This window comes from Pogonomyrmex barbatus, unplaced genomic scaffold (genome assembly GCF_055798465.1).
Source record: "Pogonomyrmex barbatus isolate J1 unplaced genomic scaffold, ASM5579846v1 scaffold2, whole genome shotgun sequence".
Taxonomy (NCBI): domain Eukaryota; kingdom Metazoa; phylum Arthropoda; class Insecta; order Hymenoptera; family Formicidae; genus Pogonomyrmex; species Pogonomyrmex barbatus.
The window spans coordinates 6316147-6335663 of NW_028297116.1; the positions used below are offsets into that span (position 1 = coordinate 6316147).

General features: G+C 34.6%; 3 protein-coding genes and 2 long non-coding RNA genes across 7 annotated transcripts in view; 3 read left to right on the forward strand and 2 right to left on the reverse strand.

The window, feature by feature from the left end:
• The first annotated feature begins 802 nt into the window (after nucleotides 1-802).
• Nucleotides 803-3741, forward strand: LOC148936606 (uncharacterized). Its single transcript, XR_016139250.1, has 2 exons — nucleotides 803-1192; nucleotides 2501-3741. It is a non-coding gene; the product is annotated as an uncharacterized LOC148936606 (long non-coding RNA).
• A 771-nt stretch (nucleotides 3742-4512) lies between these two features.
• On the reverse strand, nucleotides 4513-5377 carry LOC148936607 (uncharacterized). Its single transcript, XR_016139251.1, has 3 exons — nucleotides 5228-5377; nucleotides 4765-4894; nucleotides 4513-4685 (listed from the first exon to the last, which is right to left on the reverse strand). It is a non-coding gene; the product is annotated as an uncharacterized LOC148936607 (long non-coding RNA).
• Nucleotides 5378-13708: 8331 nt separating this feature from the next.
• LOC105423992 (Coiled-coil domain containing 56) lies at nucleotides 13709-14678 on the forward strand. Of its 3 annotated transcripts, none has more exons than XM_011634010.3 (3): nucleotides 13709-13830; nucleotides 14198-14271; nucleotides 14343-14678. In XM_011634010.3, exons 2-3 carry the CDS (start codon nucleotides 14256-14258, stop codon nucleotides 14621-14623), a joined length of 297 nt encoding a protein of 98 aa, XP_011632312.2. In that variant the 5' UTR covers nucleotides 13709-13830; nucleotides 14198-14255; the 3' UTR covers nucleotides 14624-14678. The 3 variants fall into 3 exon arrangements, with proteins under 3 accessions (XP_011632312.2, XP_088932366.1, XP_011632313.2); XM_089076240.1 differs by having other exon boundaries at nucleotides 14198-14251; XM_011634011.2 differs by lacking the exon at nucleotides 13709-13830 and adding an exon at nucleotides 13880-13919.
• A 118-nt stretch (nucleotides 14679-14796) lies between these two features.
• On the forward strand, nucleotides 14797-16198 carry mtTFB1 (mitochondrial transcription factor B1). Its single transcript, XM_011634007.2, has 3 exons — nucleotides 14797-15432; nucleotides 15514-15667; nucleotides 15746-16198. The coding sequence occupies exons 1-3, from the start codon at nucleotides 14802-14804 to the stop codon at nucleotides 16026-16028; spliced, it is 1068 nt and encodes a 355-aa protein (XP_011632309.2). The 5' UTR covers nucleotides 14797-14801; the 3' UTR covers nucleotides 16029-16198.
• The window catches only part of RhoGEF64C (Rho guanine nucleotide exchange factor at 64C), a 66077-nt gene continuing 62576 nt past the window's right edge, over nucleotides 16017-19517 (reverse strand). Inside the window, exons 7-14 of the mRNA XM_011634008.3 lie at nucleotides 18685-18949; nucleotides 18373-18594; nucleotides 18096-18245; nucleotides 17922-18029; nucleotides 17675-17827; nucleotides 17481-17597; nucleotides 17283-17384; nucleotides 16017-17168 (exon numbers count right to left, since the gene is read on the reverse strand). Of these exons, the coding sequence (XP_011632310.2) occupies nucleotides 17040-17168; nucleotides 17283-17384; nucleotides 17481-17597; nucleotides 17675-17827; nucleotides 17922-18029; nucleotides 18096-18245; nucleotides 18373-18594; nucleotides 18685-18949 (1246 nt within the window). The 3' untranslated portion in view covers nucleotides 16017-17039. The remainder of the gene's footprint in view (nucleotides 17169-17282; nucleotides 17385-17480; nucleotides 17598-17674; nucleotides 17828-17921; nucleotides 18030-18095; nucleotides 18246-18372; nucleotides 18595-18684; nucleotides 18950-19517) is intronic.

Below are 19517 nucleotides of genomic sequence, written 5' to 3' on the forward strand. Positions count from 1 at the left end.
CGTGGATCGGGATTAAGAAATGATACCGAGTTGCAGTGGGATGCCGCAAATAGATGCGGCATGCATACATAAAGCAGAAACGAATCAAAGTACGAAAATCACGAAATTTCGACAGCGTTGTATTGTTGCACTGAATCATGCGCAATATTATTGCCGGAACTGTATGCAAGTCGTGTACCTAAATAAACAACGGTAGCTTCGTCGTCGATACGTTTAATCGGAAACGCTGGAAATCGAGTTGCATCGCTGAATCTTAACTTTGTTCACGATAAATTGCGACATGTCGCACTCGTGTGCGACATTACATAATTCGAAATACGAAAGCGTAATGCTCTTAAAGCGTAACTCGTAAATATCTCTTCATGATGTAATTCCATTGAGATAAATCTGTTTGCTTCGCGCAACGCGGTCGTACAGAAAACTGCATATCCTGGGAAAATATAAATGCAAACCGTAAAGAATCTTGCATCAAACCGATCAAGAATCAGATTCCGCGTTGAAAAAAAAAAATTAATTTGTAAAAGATTCGATGAGACTATATAATTCCTATTCCGATTAGTTTTAGATAATCCAAGTCCTAGATTTAGATGATCAAAGTTCTAATAACTTTGGTATGCAAAATCTTTAAATTGAGATTCAGAAAGTATCGTTTTGATATGAACAAATTGATTCGGAATTGACTTCGAATATATATATATATATATATATATATATATATATATATCTCAAGGAATTCCATTCCTGAGACCCAAGATATTTCCTATACATGCCCCACGTGTTCGCGACACCCTCATTAGCCACGTGAAGATCGCAGGAGGAGAGCCTGCGGAACGGATCCTGACAAGACGTCACACGAACGTCACTACCTGATCGATTTCGTGCGCGCGGTGAGGAAGTTTCCTGGCGATGGCTCAGGTCGGGCTCGTACCTCCCTTGTGTCCCTGCCCCTCCATTATCCTGCAGCCCCTTCCGCTCCTTCCTCGTTCGCCGCGGACTGTCCGAAGGGGGTGCGACGAGGATATTTCGTGATGCGCAGGCGACGAACAGCGTTTCGGGACACTTCGGTTATTATACCGACGAGGGTGTCGGAATAGAGTTCCGACACGAGAGGGGCGCGAGAGAGGATGGGTGAAACAGGGAAGGGTGCTTCAGCGTGTCGAATAGTGCGGAAAGTTGCGCGATGGAGAGCCAGGTGAGGTTGGAAAAGCGTCTCGCTATGTAACTAGCGATTTCTGACGATGCTTGTTACCCATCTGGAGATGGAAAGCAAAGGTTTTATACTTCACTGCTCTTCGCACTAATATACGTCTTTTAATGCAACATTTTTAGAATGATTTCAAGCAAATTGTATACGCATTTTATTTATAAATTTTATGAGATTAAATAACTTTTAGTATAATATAAGTTAAATTTAAATAATTTACCATCGTAAATCTTACATACGTCTACAATGAATATTGTGGAAAGTTAAATTTAATATAGTATCCTTTTATCTCTACGAGACTAAAGACGAATTATATAAACAACTTTGCTTCTTGCGAGTCTTTCAAAATATTAACTTAAAATGGAAAGCTCGAACAGTTGGAGGAACGTTAACGGTTTTGCTTCCGTAAAACTTATGAAAAGAATTTCCACCGGTTATCTACCAACTAAGACTTCTACACTTATTTAATAATTAGGGGAAATTGTCTTTAACAATTTACATTAACAATAAAGATATGCCAAGCTACGAGGAATCCTCTTTTATCTCTTGCTACAACTCGCTTACTTAAAAGAATCTATGCGCTTTGAACCTCGATTGTTCTTTGAAATCTGGCATCATTGTTAAGTTCTTACGACACGAGAAAAGTCTTTGATTGCGAAATATACAAGCATTATATAAGCAAAACCTCGGAAAATTTTTGTATTTTATACTTGTAATCACATTTCTGTTAAGGAATTCAATTAAAATTAATTGTGAAAAATCATACAAGTTTAAAAAATAAATTTTAAAAATTAATTTGATATTTATGAGATGTATGATTGAGATTGTATAATTATGTTATTCTTACATATTTTTATTTTTATATTATACGAGAGATAAACGTGGATTTCCAAACGAAGTATATTTAAGACTCACTTATCTTGTGAAATATATTTTTACCTTTCTCGTTCACATTTTGCTAATCTCGAAGCAGTAAATTGTATCAAATTGTAGCAAATAAAGCTGCAAAGTAGTATTATCTGGAAAATTTACCGTACGTTATTAGAATCTAAATTAAAATGTCAACTTAAATTAACTTTAAAAGAATCACAATTATACAAAAAATTTTCAGTAATTAAACTTTTGAAATAAAAATTGAGATAATAAACATTTTACCATACGAAATAATGATATAATAGTGACATCTTAAGCATTAAATAAATATTTTTTCTTCTTTTTGCGTCTTTTCAACTTCTCGTATAGGGATAGCGCGCTCATTTTATCACTGTTCCTAACATAATGTATTACATTTTCTAGTGCCTGGAATTACAAAGGACTCCCTCAAACAACAGTTTCGCGAAATTAATCCCTTGCGCGCGGAACTTATGCGGAATATAGAGGACAGTTTCGTATTCGTGGATATGCGGTATTTCGCGAGCTTGTGAGCCAAAAGCGGAAGCGTATTCAATGCAACAGTAGCAGCAACAGCAGCAACGGATCTTACGATTGCAACGTCAAAAGCATTCAGCTATTATACACGAGGCACTGACGATTAGTGATATTCCACGAAACGGAAACGGAACATCGGTATTTCAATTTCACTTTATTCGTAAGTAATCGACGAACGACGCGCACCGCCAGATCGATCGCGAATCATCCACGCGATCGTCCGGTTAATTGGAAAAAAAGTTCGAGCGAGAGTTTCGTTTCATTTCTCGCGCTCGCCGACTTATGGCAACAATTTTCCCGCGCGGGAAACTTTTTCCATTAATTCGATGCCGGCGATGGCACACAGCTTCATCGGTCAAGAGCTAACGTGATTTCATCCATCGGATTAATAGAAACCTCGATTTCAAGTCGAACTTTCAAGGTCGTGCATTATGGACGAGAATCGAATTGAATTTTTTTCGGAAATTTTTCGCTTTTAATAAAGATTACTATAGTTCTTTCTCGGTAACAATAACAGCTCACAGTTGTGGAAAATTGGAGAAGAAATTTAATACATTAATGTGAGCCTTTAAAATCATAAAGATTTATTAATGATAAAATACTTTTTCACTATTAATGCGATCTACACGTCATAATCTCGACGCAATCGATTTGAAAATGCGAGATTACTCGCGAAAATACGCGAGGATGGGTGCGCTCGAGAATTTAATCGAAAATTCGGTCCTGACTAAATCCTTAACCGCGAGCATGAAACTTGTATGCATTTCCGCGTATAACGCGATGAATTTTCAGAAACAACACATTCGCTAACCCGGGGGAGGAAGTATAATTATCGTATATTTTATTACTACGTGAATTAATTACTCTCGTCGATTTTACGCGAGCGTAATGTTATTGTGAACATTTATTTCGAGTGGATATTTGAGTAGAATTTTGCAGTCAAATATTGTTCCAACTGTCTCCGCTCAAACTATTTTACTTCCATAATTATATTAATTTGCGAACGTTATCTCATAACGTCATTCAGTTAGCAGTTATGCAAATCCGACTATGAAATGACAAGTATTTATTTTCTCGTCCAAGAGACCACTGACTGTAAAACATAAAAATTTACAATATCTGTATATACGCGTAAAAAATATTTGTACGTATAATATTTTGTTTGATCAACTTACCACTTTTCCAATCGATCAATTCCCTTTCCCTTTCTTTTTCCTACTGTTGTAAATGCTCTCACGAAGTTTCTACTCGAATCTTACACGCGTGCTGCGCAATCAAGATGTTCCCACGTGTGAAATATCAAGGATTCGGAGAAAGGAGACCTCAAGAGTGGCGTGTCTAATGAATAAAAAATACGCGCGGGAAGAAAATACCGCGGAGCAGAGCTTTACGCTGCTGGTAATCAGGCAATTTTGACGGCGCGGGGAAAATCACGGAGATAATGGGAACACGCGTACTCTCACACACACACACACACACACACACACACACACACACACACACATACACACACACGGGATTGCAGAGGGTGGGTTCAATCTTGCCGGTGCGGCGTCGTCGTCGGTGGGAAAAGAGGTATCGAAGCACTGCCTTGCAGACCCCACACTCGCGCGTCGCCGCATTGTAGACGCGAGTCCGCATCCAACCCCCAGCACCCGGGGTGAAAGCGCTGCGCGATAATCCGCAGTCGGATTATCGCGGAAATTGAAGTAACTACGCGATTACATGGGCGGCGGGTGTCTTACCCGCGCTCCCCCATTAGGGTGCTAATAGCGTCGCGTGCTAAACCATTCGTGTCCCGCATCCCTCGCGCAGCTTCTTCCGACAGCCGCGAGAACATGTCGTCTCGCTTCCGGCGCCTCGTATATTTTCCCGTTCAGGAGATGAGAAATTAAGAGAGCAGAGGATGCGAGGAGGGATGGCGCATCCGAGTGATGAAGAAATCCTCCTACGCTCGCAACAACGCTCCCCCCTCACTCGCTAGTAACCCTTGCTAAAGCATCGTCGAACTAATTTTGCGCCGCGATGCTCCGTCCACGTGTAGCAGAAATATCTAAAAATCACTCGTTTTAAATACACAAGTCCATTAATTTATAAATCAAGGATGTCCAATTAGATAGAATTATAATAACTCGAGATAGTAATCGTCATCACTCTTTCAAGCCGAACAAGCCGTTTCGGCTAAGCGATTAAGTTAATGAACCATAAACCTTTTCGCCATTGAAATGTAAATCTCTTCATGTCTCCCTCTTGCTCGAGAATCTATAATAATACATTTAGGCGCTAAAAATTAAAATTAAGGCGCTATAATATTTTGTTTGATCAACTTACCACTTTTCCAATCGATCAATTCCCTTTCCCTTTCTAAGTCGATCGCTATCTACTGCTAGCCTTTAAATAATCTGCCATTTTTTTAGAAATAATTTTGGCAGATTTAATAAAATTTCTTTTAAATGTAAATTTGATTTTTAAAAGTGTGCCTCTTCCGTATCTTAACATGATCAGGCAATTGCAACATGTAAATTGCAATTTCTAATAAAGCTTGCAGCAATAGCACGTAGTGTAGTATCGAAAACGATTATTTATACAATATACCGTCAGCGTTCGTCAGCTGCTTCAACTGGCGTGCGCTAGTTTACATTGCAAACAGCACCTTGCACTGATCACCTTGACCCTTCCGCATTCACCTTGTTTGAAGTTTCGCACAACCTCTCTCCTGCTCCCTTTCTTCTTTTCACGTTTTCCTTAAAATTATAATTTAACCTTTGAGATTATACAGTTTCTACGACTGATATAAATTGCAAGAAATTATGCAATTTATTAACTTTTCATTTATTATTATAACAGAGAAAAAAATGCCCGAATAAATATTCTAGTAACTTTTTAATATTTTATTAAAAATTTTAAGAAATTTGAAATTAAATAAGGATTTTTATTAAATGAAATATTTTTGTATTTAAATTTTTGTTTGTAGAATTGTTACTGTGAATAATAAAGCATTAAATAGCGACAAAATATTATGAATTTTTTTCTACGCCTACGTAATTTCTTTTATCAATGCAACCAGCAACATATTATATCGCAATGAGAACTGATTAAATCACAATCATCCTCGGAAAATCTTTTTCATTCTTCTATAAGTTATATAATAAAATGAGGAGTAGGATAAAGAATAATCCAAACCTTCAGAAACTTTGATATAACTTAATGTTAGTAATGTAATAGAACGCATGATTATAAGATATTGTTCACATGTATTTATTATTATTGCAAGAAAATAGAAACGATAAAACAATATTGTCTTATATATACGTTTATATAAATATACGTTTTTAAAAGAGTACGAGATAATAAAATACATCACATTATTAATAAAGTTCATCGAAAAAGCATTACAAAGAAATCAAATTTTTTCCAATCCAATCCTTTTGCTCTGTTGGAATCAGATCACGTGATTTATTAGTGCGTTTTCAACCAACTATCGGATTTCTTCCGTGAACATGACAGAAAATCACTGCAAATCGGGGACGGATACTTTTACGCCCTTTGACACGTGCCGTTCAATTTTAATGTCGTGATTAAGTCAGCGCGTAAAGTTTTCAAAGACAACGGCTCGATTTCTGACGCGAGTTAAGAATATCTTTAACGTTAATAGTCAAAGTACGGAAAACTCTTTCGCGCCAAAGTGGTTCGCGTGTTTGACTCTTCGAGTCTTGTTTCTATCCGCTTTTATACAAGAAAAGTCAAGACGGACTTCCGGACACGTGGTGATAGAGATCGATTCGAGCGACCCGTGTCACTGCGAATAGGAAATAGTTAATGGTTGATTGCGAACAAAACGAGAATTATATGATTATTAATAATTTTATAATCGAATTTAAAAATAATAGTAATAGATCGTAAAGAAATGCATGTAAAATGATTTTTTTTTTTTGTTTTATTTGAAATCAAGTGTTTTTCAATTTTTTTCAAAAGATTGCAACTTGACATTTCATTATTTATGATTTGACGATGTAGAGAATCTTAGAAAATAAATTTCAAGAATAGATAGAAATAATCAAATCTCTTTTTCATTTTTACTTTTATCTAAGGGATTTTTCGTTTTATTATTTTTTTTACATATACAACTTCAAGTTTTTAACATTTTATCTTCTTTTGAGTAGATAAGGTCAATAAATGTTTGAATAACATAATAATATTATTATGATTTACTTTATTACTTTTTTAACGGATTATATATTCGATATCTGATGGTTGAGCACGATAATAATGCGAGAGTAAGATTAGAATTCGATGATTAACGACGATAAACCTGGCATGGCAACAGATACGTGCACGCCACAAGGGTCTCCCTCTTTGTCTTGGGATAAGATCATATTATTCAGAAATAAGGCTATTTGTATTCATTAATACATTTTAACGATATGACATAATCAAATAATCATTATTAACTATATAATTATTATTACAATTTACGTTTGACAATGAGCCGTTATAACTTAAGCTTAATTAGTAATATTGTAATTGCTCTTTTTACAAAATAATAGTAAACAATTATTTTTTATTTATTTATTTATAGTTCATCATTTGTAGTTATTATTTTAATTAATTCTCCGAGAATTTTTCCGTCTATGATTTCTGACTTTGACTGTCTTTGACTTCTCTAACGACGTGTCTCCCGCGTTTGCAATTAAGACTAAAAATAATTCACATTGTTATGAATTAAGATATTGTGTCGTGACACGATATCACACTGACAAATGACTGTTGCAATTAGATATATATCACACGACAATTGCCGTAATCGAAGTCGATGACACTCTCTCGATGATTCTGTTCGGTACGCACGTGAGATTCCATGACACAGGCACGTTCCATCGTCGTCGTCGTCGTCGCCGTCGTCGAAACCGTGTCACACGATATCGCACATTATCATAGATATTGGCCATGGGCTTTAGCTTCGGGGTTTCGGTACCGCGTTAACGGTTCTCATAAATAAAAAATATCGTTCCGCGGCATGAAATCCGCCGCCGACGAAACGGCATCTCTCCGCCGGGAATATCCCGCCGCAGCCGCCACTCTTCACGGCCGTCTCTTCAGCTGAGAAGTCTCGTTTTTCATTCTTCCCGTCCTTTCGAAATTCACGGATCCACTTTACGCCCGATACGGCGTAGTGCCACTTACGTTCTCCATACTGTTGCTGTCTAGCGCTAAGTCGCCAACGATGAGGAAGCCGTTTCTTCCATATTGAGGTTGCTTCCTTATGAGGCTTGCCTTTCGAGCATAAGGATAGACACGATGAAGCTCAAGTTTGATGAATTCCCTCATTATAAATTTACGTGAAGAGTATATGCATATATTACTCTCAAAGAAGATATAAAAATGCAATCACAGGAGCGAGAGAGAGAGAGAGAGAGAAAGAGAGAGAGAGAGAGAGAGAGAGAGAGAAAGAGAGAAAGCATATTAAATTGATATATCACTATTTTGAAAAAAGAGACCATTTCTTTTTTTTTCTTTTTTTTCTAAAGTTTATTGTATTTTTAATAAAGAAATTAGTAAAAATATTAATTTAATATATCCAGGAATGTAATGTTTTATGCATATAAGAAATGGAAATTGATATATCTGCCTTAATGCTTAATGAATACGTAAAAGAGGTTTATACATAGTGATTTACATCACTATATTATCAGTTTTATTAAAATATCTTGATATGTTATGGCGATGTATACTAAATGTTAAAATGGATCTTTTTCAATGTTAGAATTTCCATATTGGAAAATCATAGGATAAATTGCCAACGTCTTCCAGCGCATCGCGCTCGAAGATCCTTCCGATTTTCTCTTATTCGTCAATGCTTCAAAAGTCGATTTTTGCTATCGCTAGACTTTTTAAGATCGGTACCACCATAAACAAGATAAAACGAGCTGTCTTCCCAGCTACTGAGAATAATTTCGTTGGAAACTTTCAGAAGGAGCGAATTCCTCCGAATATCATATCCGAAAAATCCACGTCTCTGCGAATCAGGTCGGACAATAATCAACTCGAAATGAAAAAATTGAATCAAATTGAATCAAATTGAATCAAAATTTTCTAGCCCACTCTCGTCTCCTTCTTTCTTTCCTTTTTCTTGAAGGCGATGATATCCAGAGTGTGGGTTACTATCTTTGGTGAACTTTCGTAATTCGATTCTGCGGGCAGTGCAAAACTTTGTCGTGAATCATTTCGCTGGTCAGTCTCTGCGTGGGTGATACTCGACTAGTTAATACAAACTCGTTACGTCATATCCAGCAAAAAATATTTTATGTATCCTACGGTATATAATGTCTGGACTTTATTATTATGCTTATTGCTATATATGACGTACGTCATTGAGAATTTTTATTATATCAGTTACGTTATGCATGTAAAACGATAGTAATTGCGGAGCAATTAATTATCCATTTAATCATTTTGTTAATTATATGCATTAGTAATCAATTACTTATTTAGTTAATGATATACTCTATCTCATCTGTTTCGGTCAATGGGAGAATTGTGAACCGTATTGTTCCTCTCGTAATTATATCATACAACCATTTTAGGTTAATAGCATCCTTAATAGAGTCATAATTTAACGTATAAAATATTTCAATCGTAATACAGATATATAATTTATGTTAATTTATACAATAAATTTCTGAGTAATTTAATGCATAATGTCACAATGTAAATATCGCAATATAGATATCATAGTAATTTAATTAAGAACAGTTGTCCCTCTATGTGCATTTGGTATGCATATATATTTTTTTATACTTTAATAAATATAATTCTACTTCTTAATTTTCATGTATAGGATAATCTATATAAAATGTTATTATACAGTTATCTAACACATAGTTAATATATAATTATTTTTTATCAAATGTTGAAGATAAAAGTATCAATCTTTTTCCATATATCACATTTAACACAATTTAATTTCAAAATACAGCAAGAAAGTAAAAGAAAGTATTTATCTTAGTCTTAATAATTTCTGAAAAGATAATTTAAAAAAATATTTTATCTGTTAGAATATTATTTTATCTGTGAATATTAACTCTTTAATATAACATTATTATTATAAATGTATTTCTCTTTCTCGAAAATATTGCCCAAATCTTTTGAAATTTAATTTTAAGAAGAATAAATTTTTTTATCTGATGACTTATTTCTTCTTGTTAAAAAAGCTATATATATGTAATTAACATTTCATAACTGAAAAGGAGATACTAGAAGAATTATTAATACGTCGCCAGAATCATTTTGGAATTTTCACTTTTGTATGTTAAAACGAAAGAAGTATTTCTCGTCTTGGCGAACTTTGTTAAGAGAAATCGATAATATGTTGCTCTGTGCAAGAAAATATTCGTTGAATTATTAATACAAAAATTCTCATGAATATGCAAATCTCGCGCTCTACGAGCTTATTGGTCCAACTCTTGGCGGACATAAGAAAAACGATATCAAGAGAAAACTAAAACTCTTACGGTCTTTATTTATTTGGTGGAAAAATTGGCGATAAAATCGAATAGCACGATCGTGTTATTATCGCATATTGGCTGTGCCGTTAATTTCACCATTTTGCTTCGGAAATTCAATCTTTATCCTCTGTTGACCTATTCATGAAATAAAAGATAATCAAAGAACGCAACGATCAAGTAAAAAATACATTGGTATAATCAATTTTTAAAAGCGTTGGCGAGCATTCTGTCAATAATTTATCTGCAAAATTTATTTGCAAAATTTATCTGCAAAAAATTACATGAAGTATTGTTGAAAATAAAACAAAACGATATGGAGGATTATATATAACAAGATTATATTCTCTTAAACGAATTAACTCAGCCGTGAATATGTGGCCTGCCAATGTATTGAATATGTAGCACAATACGATATGAAAATTATGTTCAGATAATTCGGATGTTAATGATACGGTCGCCGACAATGGACGTAGGAGTCCGATATAGAACTTCCTATAATCGAGCGCTATCTCGAAACGTTGAGCATTCTGAAAATGTTAATAGACGCGTGCATATATACGCTTTTACTGTAAATCCGTAAATCGATGAGTTATATATGGGCACCGCATCATCGCATTAAATAGACGAGAACAGATGAGATAAAATTCGCACTAATAGCTCGGCGCCGGTAATCATTAATTTCAAATCGCATTCAATTATAATTATCGTGCAATGACTATGCGCATTCTTGTGGAAACGTGCCATATGCAATGCGTGATTATTTCAATTGACGATTCAACAACGTTTTCCTTCTATCTATTAATACATTTGCATATTACACGATACACACACACACGCGCGCGCGCGCGCATCTGCTATAATATTAACAACCGAGTTAAAAGATTATTTGATGATCGCGCTTTCCATCTCACGAGCTGCACTATATCGACCATACTTAAGCTTAACAAGTGCATTTATGTTCTTTATATTTTTTAAATTCAATACAAAATCATACAAATGACATAATCAGTTCGTTCCTCCACGATATAATTATGAAATGTGTAATGCAAATGAACGATACGGTTAGAAAACGGCGATAAAAACTTTTTTGCTCAATAGTTAATGCATATTTTTTATCGCAATTTATTCGAATCGAATTTTTGCTGAAAAGTAAAAAAGTAGAAAGGTATTATATTGTAAAAATTTTATTGGAGAATTATAAAATATTGGGGATGCGTGAGATTTATAAAAAGGACGTGCACGTTACTCTGGCTTTCGAGTAAAAACAAGGGTTTGATCGAATTTAAATGGTGCATAAGTTAAGGAAGCGCGGAAGTTACGGATTTAACATCGACTATCATCGCGAGTGTGGACGTAACTCGTCGACCAAGATCACAAATCAGTCAGAAGCGAACGGGACATAGCATAAACTAAAGCAAGCATGCTCGTAAATTCACCGAAATGGAGAACTCCCCGCTTTTAGACCCGGGCATGACGCGTTCAACATTCGGATTGTACCGGATGCGAAACGGCGAGCGTTTAACGAGTGTCCAAGCATTGATTTTCGGTAACGAGCAGCAAGAGCGAGCTGGTATTTCGCAACGAGTTCGGGCAAAATGAAAGGCGCGCAAAATGCGCGTGGTCCATTGATGGATTCGAGTCTGCTACATTTTCAGAGAAATTTATTTGCACGGAATCGATTTCAATAATGCTTTCTCTAATACCTTATTCCAAACTATCATATCTTTCAACAAATGCATTTTTGTTTATTTGCAATGTTCCATTAAAATAAAAAAAAATAAAAAAAACACACATACACACAGTGAAAAACATATGTAAAAAGACAATCATAATAATTGATCTCTCGTAGTCTTAGCAAGTACAAATTTCAAACGTTTAATTTTAATCACCTGTAAAAACAGAACGCCAAAATTTTTCACTTTCTGCTAAATTATTCCTTCTCGAGTTATTTTTCTGATGCGTGGAATTAGAACACAAGTGCGTGCAAGTGCGTGTTCTCCGCACCGTGAGGTATGTCCAATTGTTATGAAATATGCGGCTGGCGCGTTACGTGCAACGTCAGTCGCTGCGGCAGAGCTCAACGATCCAATTGAAAATTTATCCGAGCCGCCTAATCCACTCGCGAACCAGCTACCGATTATACATCGAATTTCAGGGACGGATCGCTCGCAATCTATCGAATTCCACGCGTGCACGTCGTTATTAACGTACCGAGTGAGTACGTGAGAGCGCAACCCGCACGGCTGTCAGGCTCCTCTCGAAAAGGAGCAGCCGATCGATCGACGACGACGACGACGACGACGATGACGATGAGTCTTACGATGGGGAATATAGCTGAAAGTGAATAGACTACCTCCCACAATGCCCTATTGAACTATACGGCGAAATAGATCTCATATCGCTAATCAGGCAACTTCGCGGAAACGGATATATTTTTTTATCTCTTTTATCGGCGTTTATTCGAGTTCTCTTAAAAAATACGCGCATTTATAGCATTCTTTTATAGTATATCGAGATATTTTATTTAATAGATACTAGATATAGTATCTATTAAATAAAATATCTCGATATACTATAAAATAATATTTTATACTAGATATATTATTCTCTTTGAGATAATTTACATTTTGTTATTTTTTTTTATTTTTTATTTTTTATTACTTTTAATTTATTTATTTAATGATTTATATGTTGAAATAAAAATTTAAGCTTTTTTATATTAGAATTGTTAAAATTGTATTGTCTATGATCTCGTTTTAGCTTTTTAGGAATTTTTATAATTTTTTGTAATTCTACTCTCGGCTCTTTAATGTATAATTCTATCTTTTTTCTTTCGTATATATTCATTTTAGTTATATACGCTTTATCATTTGCTCAATAAATTAAATCATACATTTCTATAAAATGAATCTACAATGAAACAATAAAAAACTTTTATATACTAGTAAAACATGAAAAATATATTTACAGTAAAATTAAATTTATGATTATTTAAAATATTCTTGTCAAACATTGTCATTTATCGACGTTAATTAAAATCATAATTTTAATATTACGGTACATTTATTACTTATGTATAGAATTGCAATAAATAATCTTATTTTTTTAATATAATATTATATTAAACAAAGAAATTTAAACAAAAAAATTTACCTTCAAAATTGCATTTTTTATTTGTATAATTATAGTCTCCTGATACTTTGACAATTCTTAAAAATTTATGTTTCTAGCTACTAGAATATTTAAGATCAAAATTTTATATTTTAAATTAATTTTTCTCAAAATTTTTTTATTATTGCTATTTCTTATTTTATATTCCTTAGAATTTCGCCGATTTTTTTATTTTGTCGGTAATCATAAATGATGCTATCAATGACAATCAACGCAATTAAAAGTACGATTTTGTACATGCATGCATTTGTTGATTTCGAAATTAATTGCCATTTTTTTAAATTTGGAAGTTATATTTATCACAATAAATACCGCAATAAAAACATAAGTAAAACAAAATCAAAATATAAACCGCTATTACCAATGAAACTGTTTGAAGCTACACTTTCTGTGCGATATAATGTTATACAATCACCACTGTAGATGGCAGTACTGCATTATTCGCATTAGGTAGTGTGTCGAGGTATACCGGATCTCATATTGCAATATGAGAATTTAAACTGAGTTATATTTTTATCAATTGTATGTATAATTTATAGATCTTAATATTAAATGTTAAATGCGTTAGAATATGTCTTAATTAATATTAGATACCTGTACGCGAAATAAATGTTAGTCAAGTTTTGACTATTAACTTAACCTCAAAATCAAATTTAGAAAATATTTCTCGAATAAAAACTTGGAGTTGCTTTTCCAAAATTTGTAAAAAGATTGTCTATTTATTCCACTTATATTTATAAATGACTTTTTTATGTATTTGAGTTTGTTATTGAAATCTTAACATTATTTAAAAATATTGTATCTGTTTTTTCCAAAATTTGTAAATAGAAAAAATATTTTTTAATACTTTTTAAATAATTTTTAAATAATAGGTTTTTCTGTTTGATAGACTGACGCTAATAACAACCAGAGAAGAAACAGATTTGGATTCTAATTGACGCTGGTGTATGGAAATGGGACCTGGTGAATGATCTATACTGAATATTTTATATGATATTTTTCGACATAATCAAAATTAATTACTTTGCCTACAGATAAGCGACTTCAGCAAAATGAAACTATGCCAAAAGTTGACATATTAAAAGATGTGGGAAGACTTAAGTCCACAGATGTAGTTTATATGAAACGCTTAGAAGAACAAAACTTACAAAGAGCGAAAAAAGTGCAAGTGTATCGCAAAGCTAATAATCGTACTGCTTTTGCTTTGACTCTTGGAGTCATTGGAATTTACGCTTATACAATATATTCAGTTAAACAGGAAAAGTTTCTGGATGATTTTGATGTACCAGAAAAAACGATTGAGAAGGCTGCTTGAAAAATTATCTTGTTTAGAAATGTAAATAAAGAATCTTACAGCTTGTTGTGTTAAATTTGTATTTTTTTGCTTATAATAGAATAGAAAGCTGATAAAGTGATATCTTTTTTCTTCTTGGAGATCATCTGTGTAAATCATTCATTAATACAAGATAATAATATAAGATTAACGTATAAAGATGTCTGCTCCAAGGTTGCCACCACTTCCAACTGTGCGAGATATATTGAAGCTATATCGTTTAAATGCTATAAAGCATTTGTCTCAAAATTTTCTCATGGACCATACATTTATTGATAAGATTATAGCTAAAGCAGGAAATCTCGCCGGAAGTCAAGTACTCGAGGTCGGTCCTGGTCCAGGTGGATTAACTCGAGCTATTTTGAGAAGAGTCCCTGAACGATTGATAGTTGTAGAAAAAGATCAAAGATTTAAACCAACTTTAGACATGTTAGCAGACTCGTTCAATGTAATTAATGGAAAAATGGATATAATATACGACGATATTATGAAAACGAACATGGACAGTCTGTTCCCGATGGAGAAAAAAAGGAATTGGAACGATAAATGTCCAGATATTTTTCTCATAGGTAATTTACCGTTCAGTGTATCAACGCATCTCATAATTGAGTGGTTACACGCCATAGCCGAACAACGCGGGCCTTGGGCATTCGGCAGAACGAGAATGACGTTGACGTTTCAAAAGGAGGTAGCGGAACGTTTAGTAGCACGAGAAATGGACCAACAGCGATGCAGACTGTCGGTAATGGCACAGACTTGGACATTTCCAATACTTCGTTTTATTATACCTGGTAATCGAACAATTTGTGTACTTTATTCTGTTATATAAATTTGTTATACAAATCATTTACATTTCAATTTATGACTTACAGCTAAAGCTTTTGTTCCAAAACCAGAAGTTGATGTGGGAGTAGTGTCATTTACGCCATTAGTCAATCCACGCACGCAACACGATTTTAAATTCTTTGAAAAGATAACGAGGCACATATTCAGCTTTAGGCAGAAATACAACATACGATGTATCGAGTAAGTCCATTCACTTTCTGATTTACTCATCATAATAATAAATGAAATGATAGATGAATTTTTTGTCATTTTTTACAGAACTTTATTTCCGAAAGAATATCGTAAAGATTTGGCTTTGATGATGTTTAAATTGGCTGACTTGGATCCAACTATTAGGGCGATGCAACTTACTGTGACAGATATTGATAGGCTAGCATCTGCTTACAAATATCTGCTAGAGAAACATCCAGAGCTCGAGTTGTATAATTACCGTGCGTCTAAGCATTTGTTACCACTAAAAAACACGAAAGATGTTGTAGTGGAGGATTATACAGAGATGATGGAAGAACCAAATACCCAATCAGAGCAGTTTACACTTTAAAACATACATAAGTCAAATTTCACTTTTATTAAATCGCAGATTGTAATGCAGCAAATTAATTCGTTACAATGAATTTCAGTTAGAACTGTCTGAGGAGGTTTGTAAATATACATTTATATACATACACAGTATGGCTTAATTCTTAAATAAAAATATAGTACAATGTACAATTTGTGTTTTGCTTGTGTTAGATATAATAAGAATACTGTTAATTATCTGGAGAAAGAAAATAATTGAAGGAATGAGAAATAAGTATATTCTTAATTTTATAATTCTCGATGTTTATACGGGACGTATACAACACCCTGTATCCTTGACGCTGCTAATTCACGCGAATTTTTCGATATTATTAATCTGTAAAAACCCTATGACCTTGGATAAAATCTACCTTATTAATATTATTTTCGCACGAAGCGATACTGGTAAGAAGAATCGCAGATGGAAAATAAGACAAAATATTTTAACATTCGTAAACAATCTGCGAAAAGAAAACGATACCCAATACACCGGTCAATATCACAGCTACTCGTCATCTTTTTTTGAAGGGTTTAAAATTATTAATATTAAATAGTCCTATGTATATGTATATGCAAACATATATTATATATGCATACTTAAAATTAGTCATTAGGAATCGATGGAATTATGCGCGACTCTTTGACGCCACGTAGCATTTTATTTTACAGTGACGTAGGAAACTAAAGTCTCTGCAACGTACTGTAACAACCGAACACAGGTGGTTATACCTCAAATTCGGTAAGAACTAGATTTTCATATCGCTCGCCGACAACCAACGTGTTAACAAGCTGAGGAAATCCTTTGGTCCAGCGTTCTCTCTCCGCAATAAATCATTACTAATTCATTTGGAGATCATGTACATGAATTTACATGCGTAATCGCTTAGACTTTCGCGCTAATTAAGAATCTTCAGTGTCGTTTGAGAATATATTAAATACGATAAATGCGATAACGTCGCGTTACGCATGTGTGCCTATTACGTCTAAGCTTTTATTAGTTTCTCGCTACACCGCAGATCATGATGTTAGGTAAGGCCCCTCGACGTTTACGCCAAGCACCAAGGGACTGTGCGTGAGCCTGCAACGTTCTGCACCACCTTTTCGTTCTCGCGCCATCCTCTGCCTATAAATCAGATTACCATTTATTCCTACAAATGCCGATCATTTTCTCCACAAGTAAAACCTATTATGAAACCTCTTAATTTATATTTAGAAAAAAATTAACTTAATATCTTACCTTAAATATAAACGTTTCTTTAGAAGATAATTCTTGTATTTCGAAATAATCTTCGAGATCCGTTTCGCAACATACTATGCATTTATCGAGGTATAGTGGCTCCTGAAATGACGATGATAAAGAAAATAAATTCGCATAATTAATATCATTGAAGGACGATAAGAAAATTATAATGTAAAATATAATATAATAACTTACTCGTAGTAAAGAATACCGGCCAAGTTTCTCTTTGACCAAAAGTAGGGTAGCTTCCTTGATGCCTATATGCTTTGGAAAGAGCGAGTCGTCATTAAATTCAGGATACTCAGCATTTGGCTAAAAATATAAATTCCATTTATATTTTCGCACAAAATTATGTTTTACTAAATATATTTAAACACATAAATATTTACCTTGCCGTTTGTGACAAGCATGGCAGTGATAGGTGAGAGTTTGACAGTTCGACCGCGTCTCCAATTATTATCAGTTGGCTGCGCTACCAGAAGACGTCCTTCGAGGACAAATCTAGCTTCTTCATGTGCCCATTCCAAGATTTCGACGGCCATCTAATCAAAATTTTATAAATATTAAGAGATAAATAATTAAATATTTTACAATTAAATAAATATAAGATAGAATACATAATATTTAATTATATACCTTTCTGAGCTTGATATTCACCATATCCTGCTCGCCAATGGACCGTCTGCCATTTTGAATAATCGATATTCTCCTCCACAATTTCGTCGATGTAACATCCTTCGCTTCCTATTTATTAAATATATATTTATTTTCAGTTTTACATTATATTTTTGTATAATATAATATACTGACAGCATTCATGTGTTCCAAATGTAACTCGATGTTTGTTTGAGCCTGTTTCAGTCTCTTTTTCGCTTCTTGAACATCAGGCCGAACAGAGGGTGTCGCTTTGAGCAAACGTGCCAGAAGCAAAGGATATTTCGTAACTCTTTGGACAGGAACCTAAAAAATAATGATACATGAAATTATAAATATACGATTAAATAATAATATATAAAGTGTAAATATATTCTTTATTTTAAGAGAAATTATATTGTCAGAAATTAGGTCAAGAGTTCGATAATGTTACCATTAAAAAGGAATTCAGATTCATCCTTCGCAAGACTGTGTTCTCCATTTGAGAAACTCGAAGAAAGATACGAAGAAGCTCCTTTTCTTTCTCCAAATTTTGCAATAATAAACTGGCACCACCTTGACGCGTGCAATAGCTCTCGAAGGCATGGAGCATCCTTTCTGATTCGAGGAAAATCTTGCCCACATCTACCGTCAAGAGATCCTCGTCCCCGGATTCCTACGCAATTGAAACGGTCAGAATATAAATTTCTGAATATGCAATAGAAAAAAAAAATCGAAATTGATATTCCTCGCGTGAGTTTTTTACCTGGGCGAATTCTACGTTGTCCTTCAGTTTCTCGGCTAGAACGAGATTGTGCTCGAGCAACTCCTCGACGTTCAGGAAAATCGCCGACAGCTGTTCCGACGTCAGAAGGCCCGCTCTCAGCATCGGTCGATGGAACTCCTCGAGTATGATCTGTAGATCTCTGCCGTATTTTTGCTCGGTTTCCACAATCTCCGTGATGATCTCTTTTCGTTCTGCGCGCTTCTTCGAACACTTCCTGCACACGAAAGGCGCGTAAACCACACCGCTGAAAAAAAAAAAAAAATAGCCGGAATAGAGATATGCGCGCGACGACGCGATAACGACGGACGTTTTATATATAAAACAAAATTGCTACAAAGAGCTTCTCGAATTGATATCGGATGAAAGCGAAATCCGCGATCGAGTCCACAAAACCTCGCGAGCTGGCAATCGCGCGGCATTACGGAATTTGTATGTATAATCTATCGCGGATGAAAGTCACCGTCGCAACTTGCCATGACGCATATTGCATTATCCATTCATCAAGCGTCGACTGCGTTCTTCGATAACGACACTTTCGCTCTCGGGCAAACAAAATCGATCGCGGGAGAAAGTGGCCCACCACCTGCTGCGCCGCGCTTACATCGTAATCTAATCCCGCAAATTCAATTTGTTTTATCAAAGACAATATCGAGATACCGATGCACAGGAGAACTGTTAATTGATCAGAGAGTTCCGCATTTCCGGAAATCGACGTAATAGAGAAAGAAGACATTTCCCGATTGATTTCTCACGAGAGGGTCAGGATGGATCGCTATGACGGTCGCAGGTGGCTGCGAAAAGTCCGCGACCGT

Coding starts and splice junctions, on each gene's coding strand:
- mtTFB1 (XM_011634007.2), top strand. CDS start 14,802: ATGTCTGCTCCAAGGTTGCCACCACTTCCAACTGTGCGAGATATATTG. Junction 15,433..15,513: donor ACTTCGTTTTATTATACCTG/GTAATCGAACAA, acceptor TATGACTTACAG/CTAAAGCTTTTGTTCCAAAA. Junction 15,668..15,745: donor TACAACATACGATGTATCGA/GTAAGTCCATTC, acceptor CATTTTTTACAG/AACTTTATTTCCGAAAGAAT.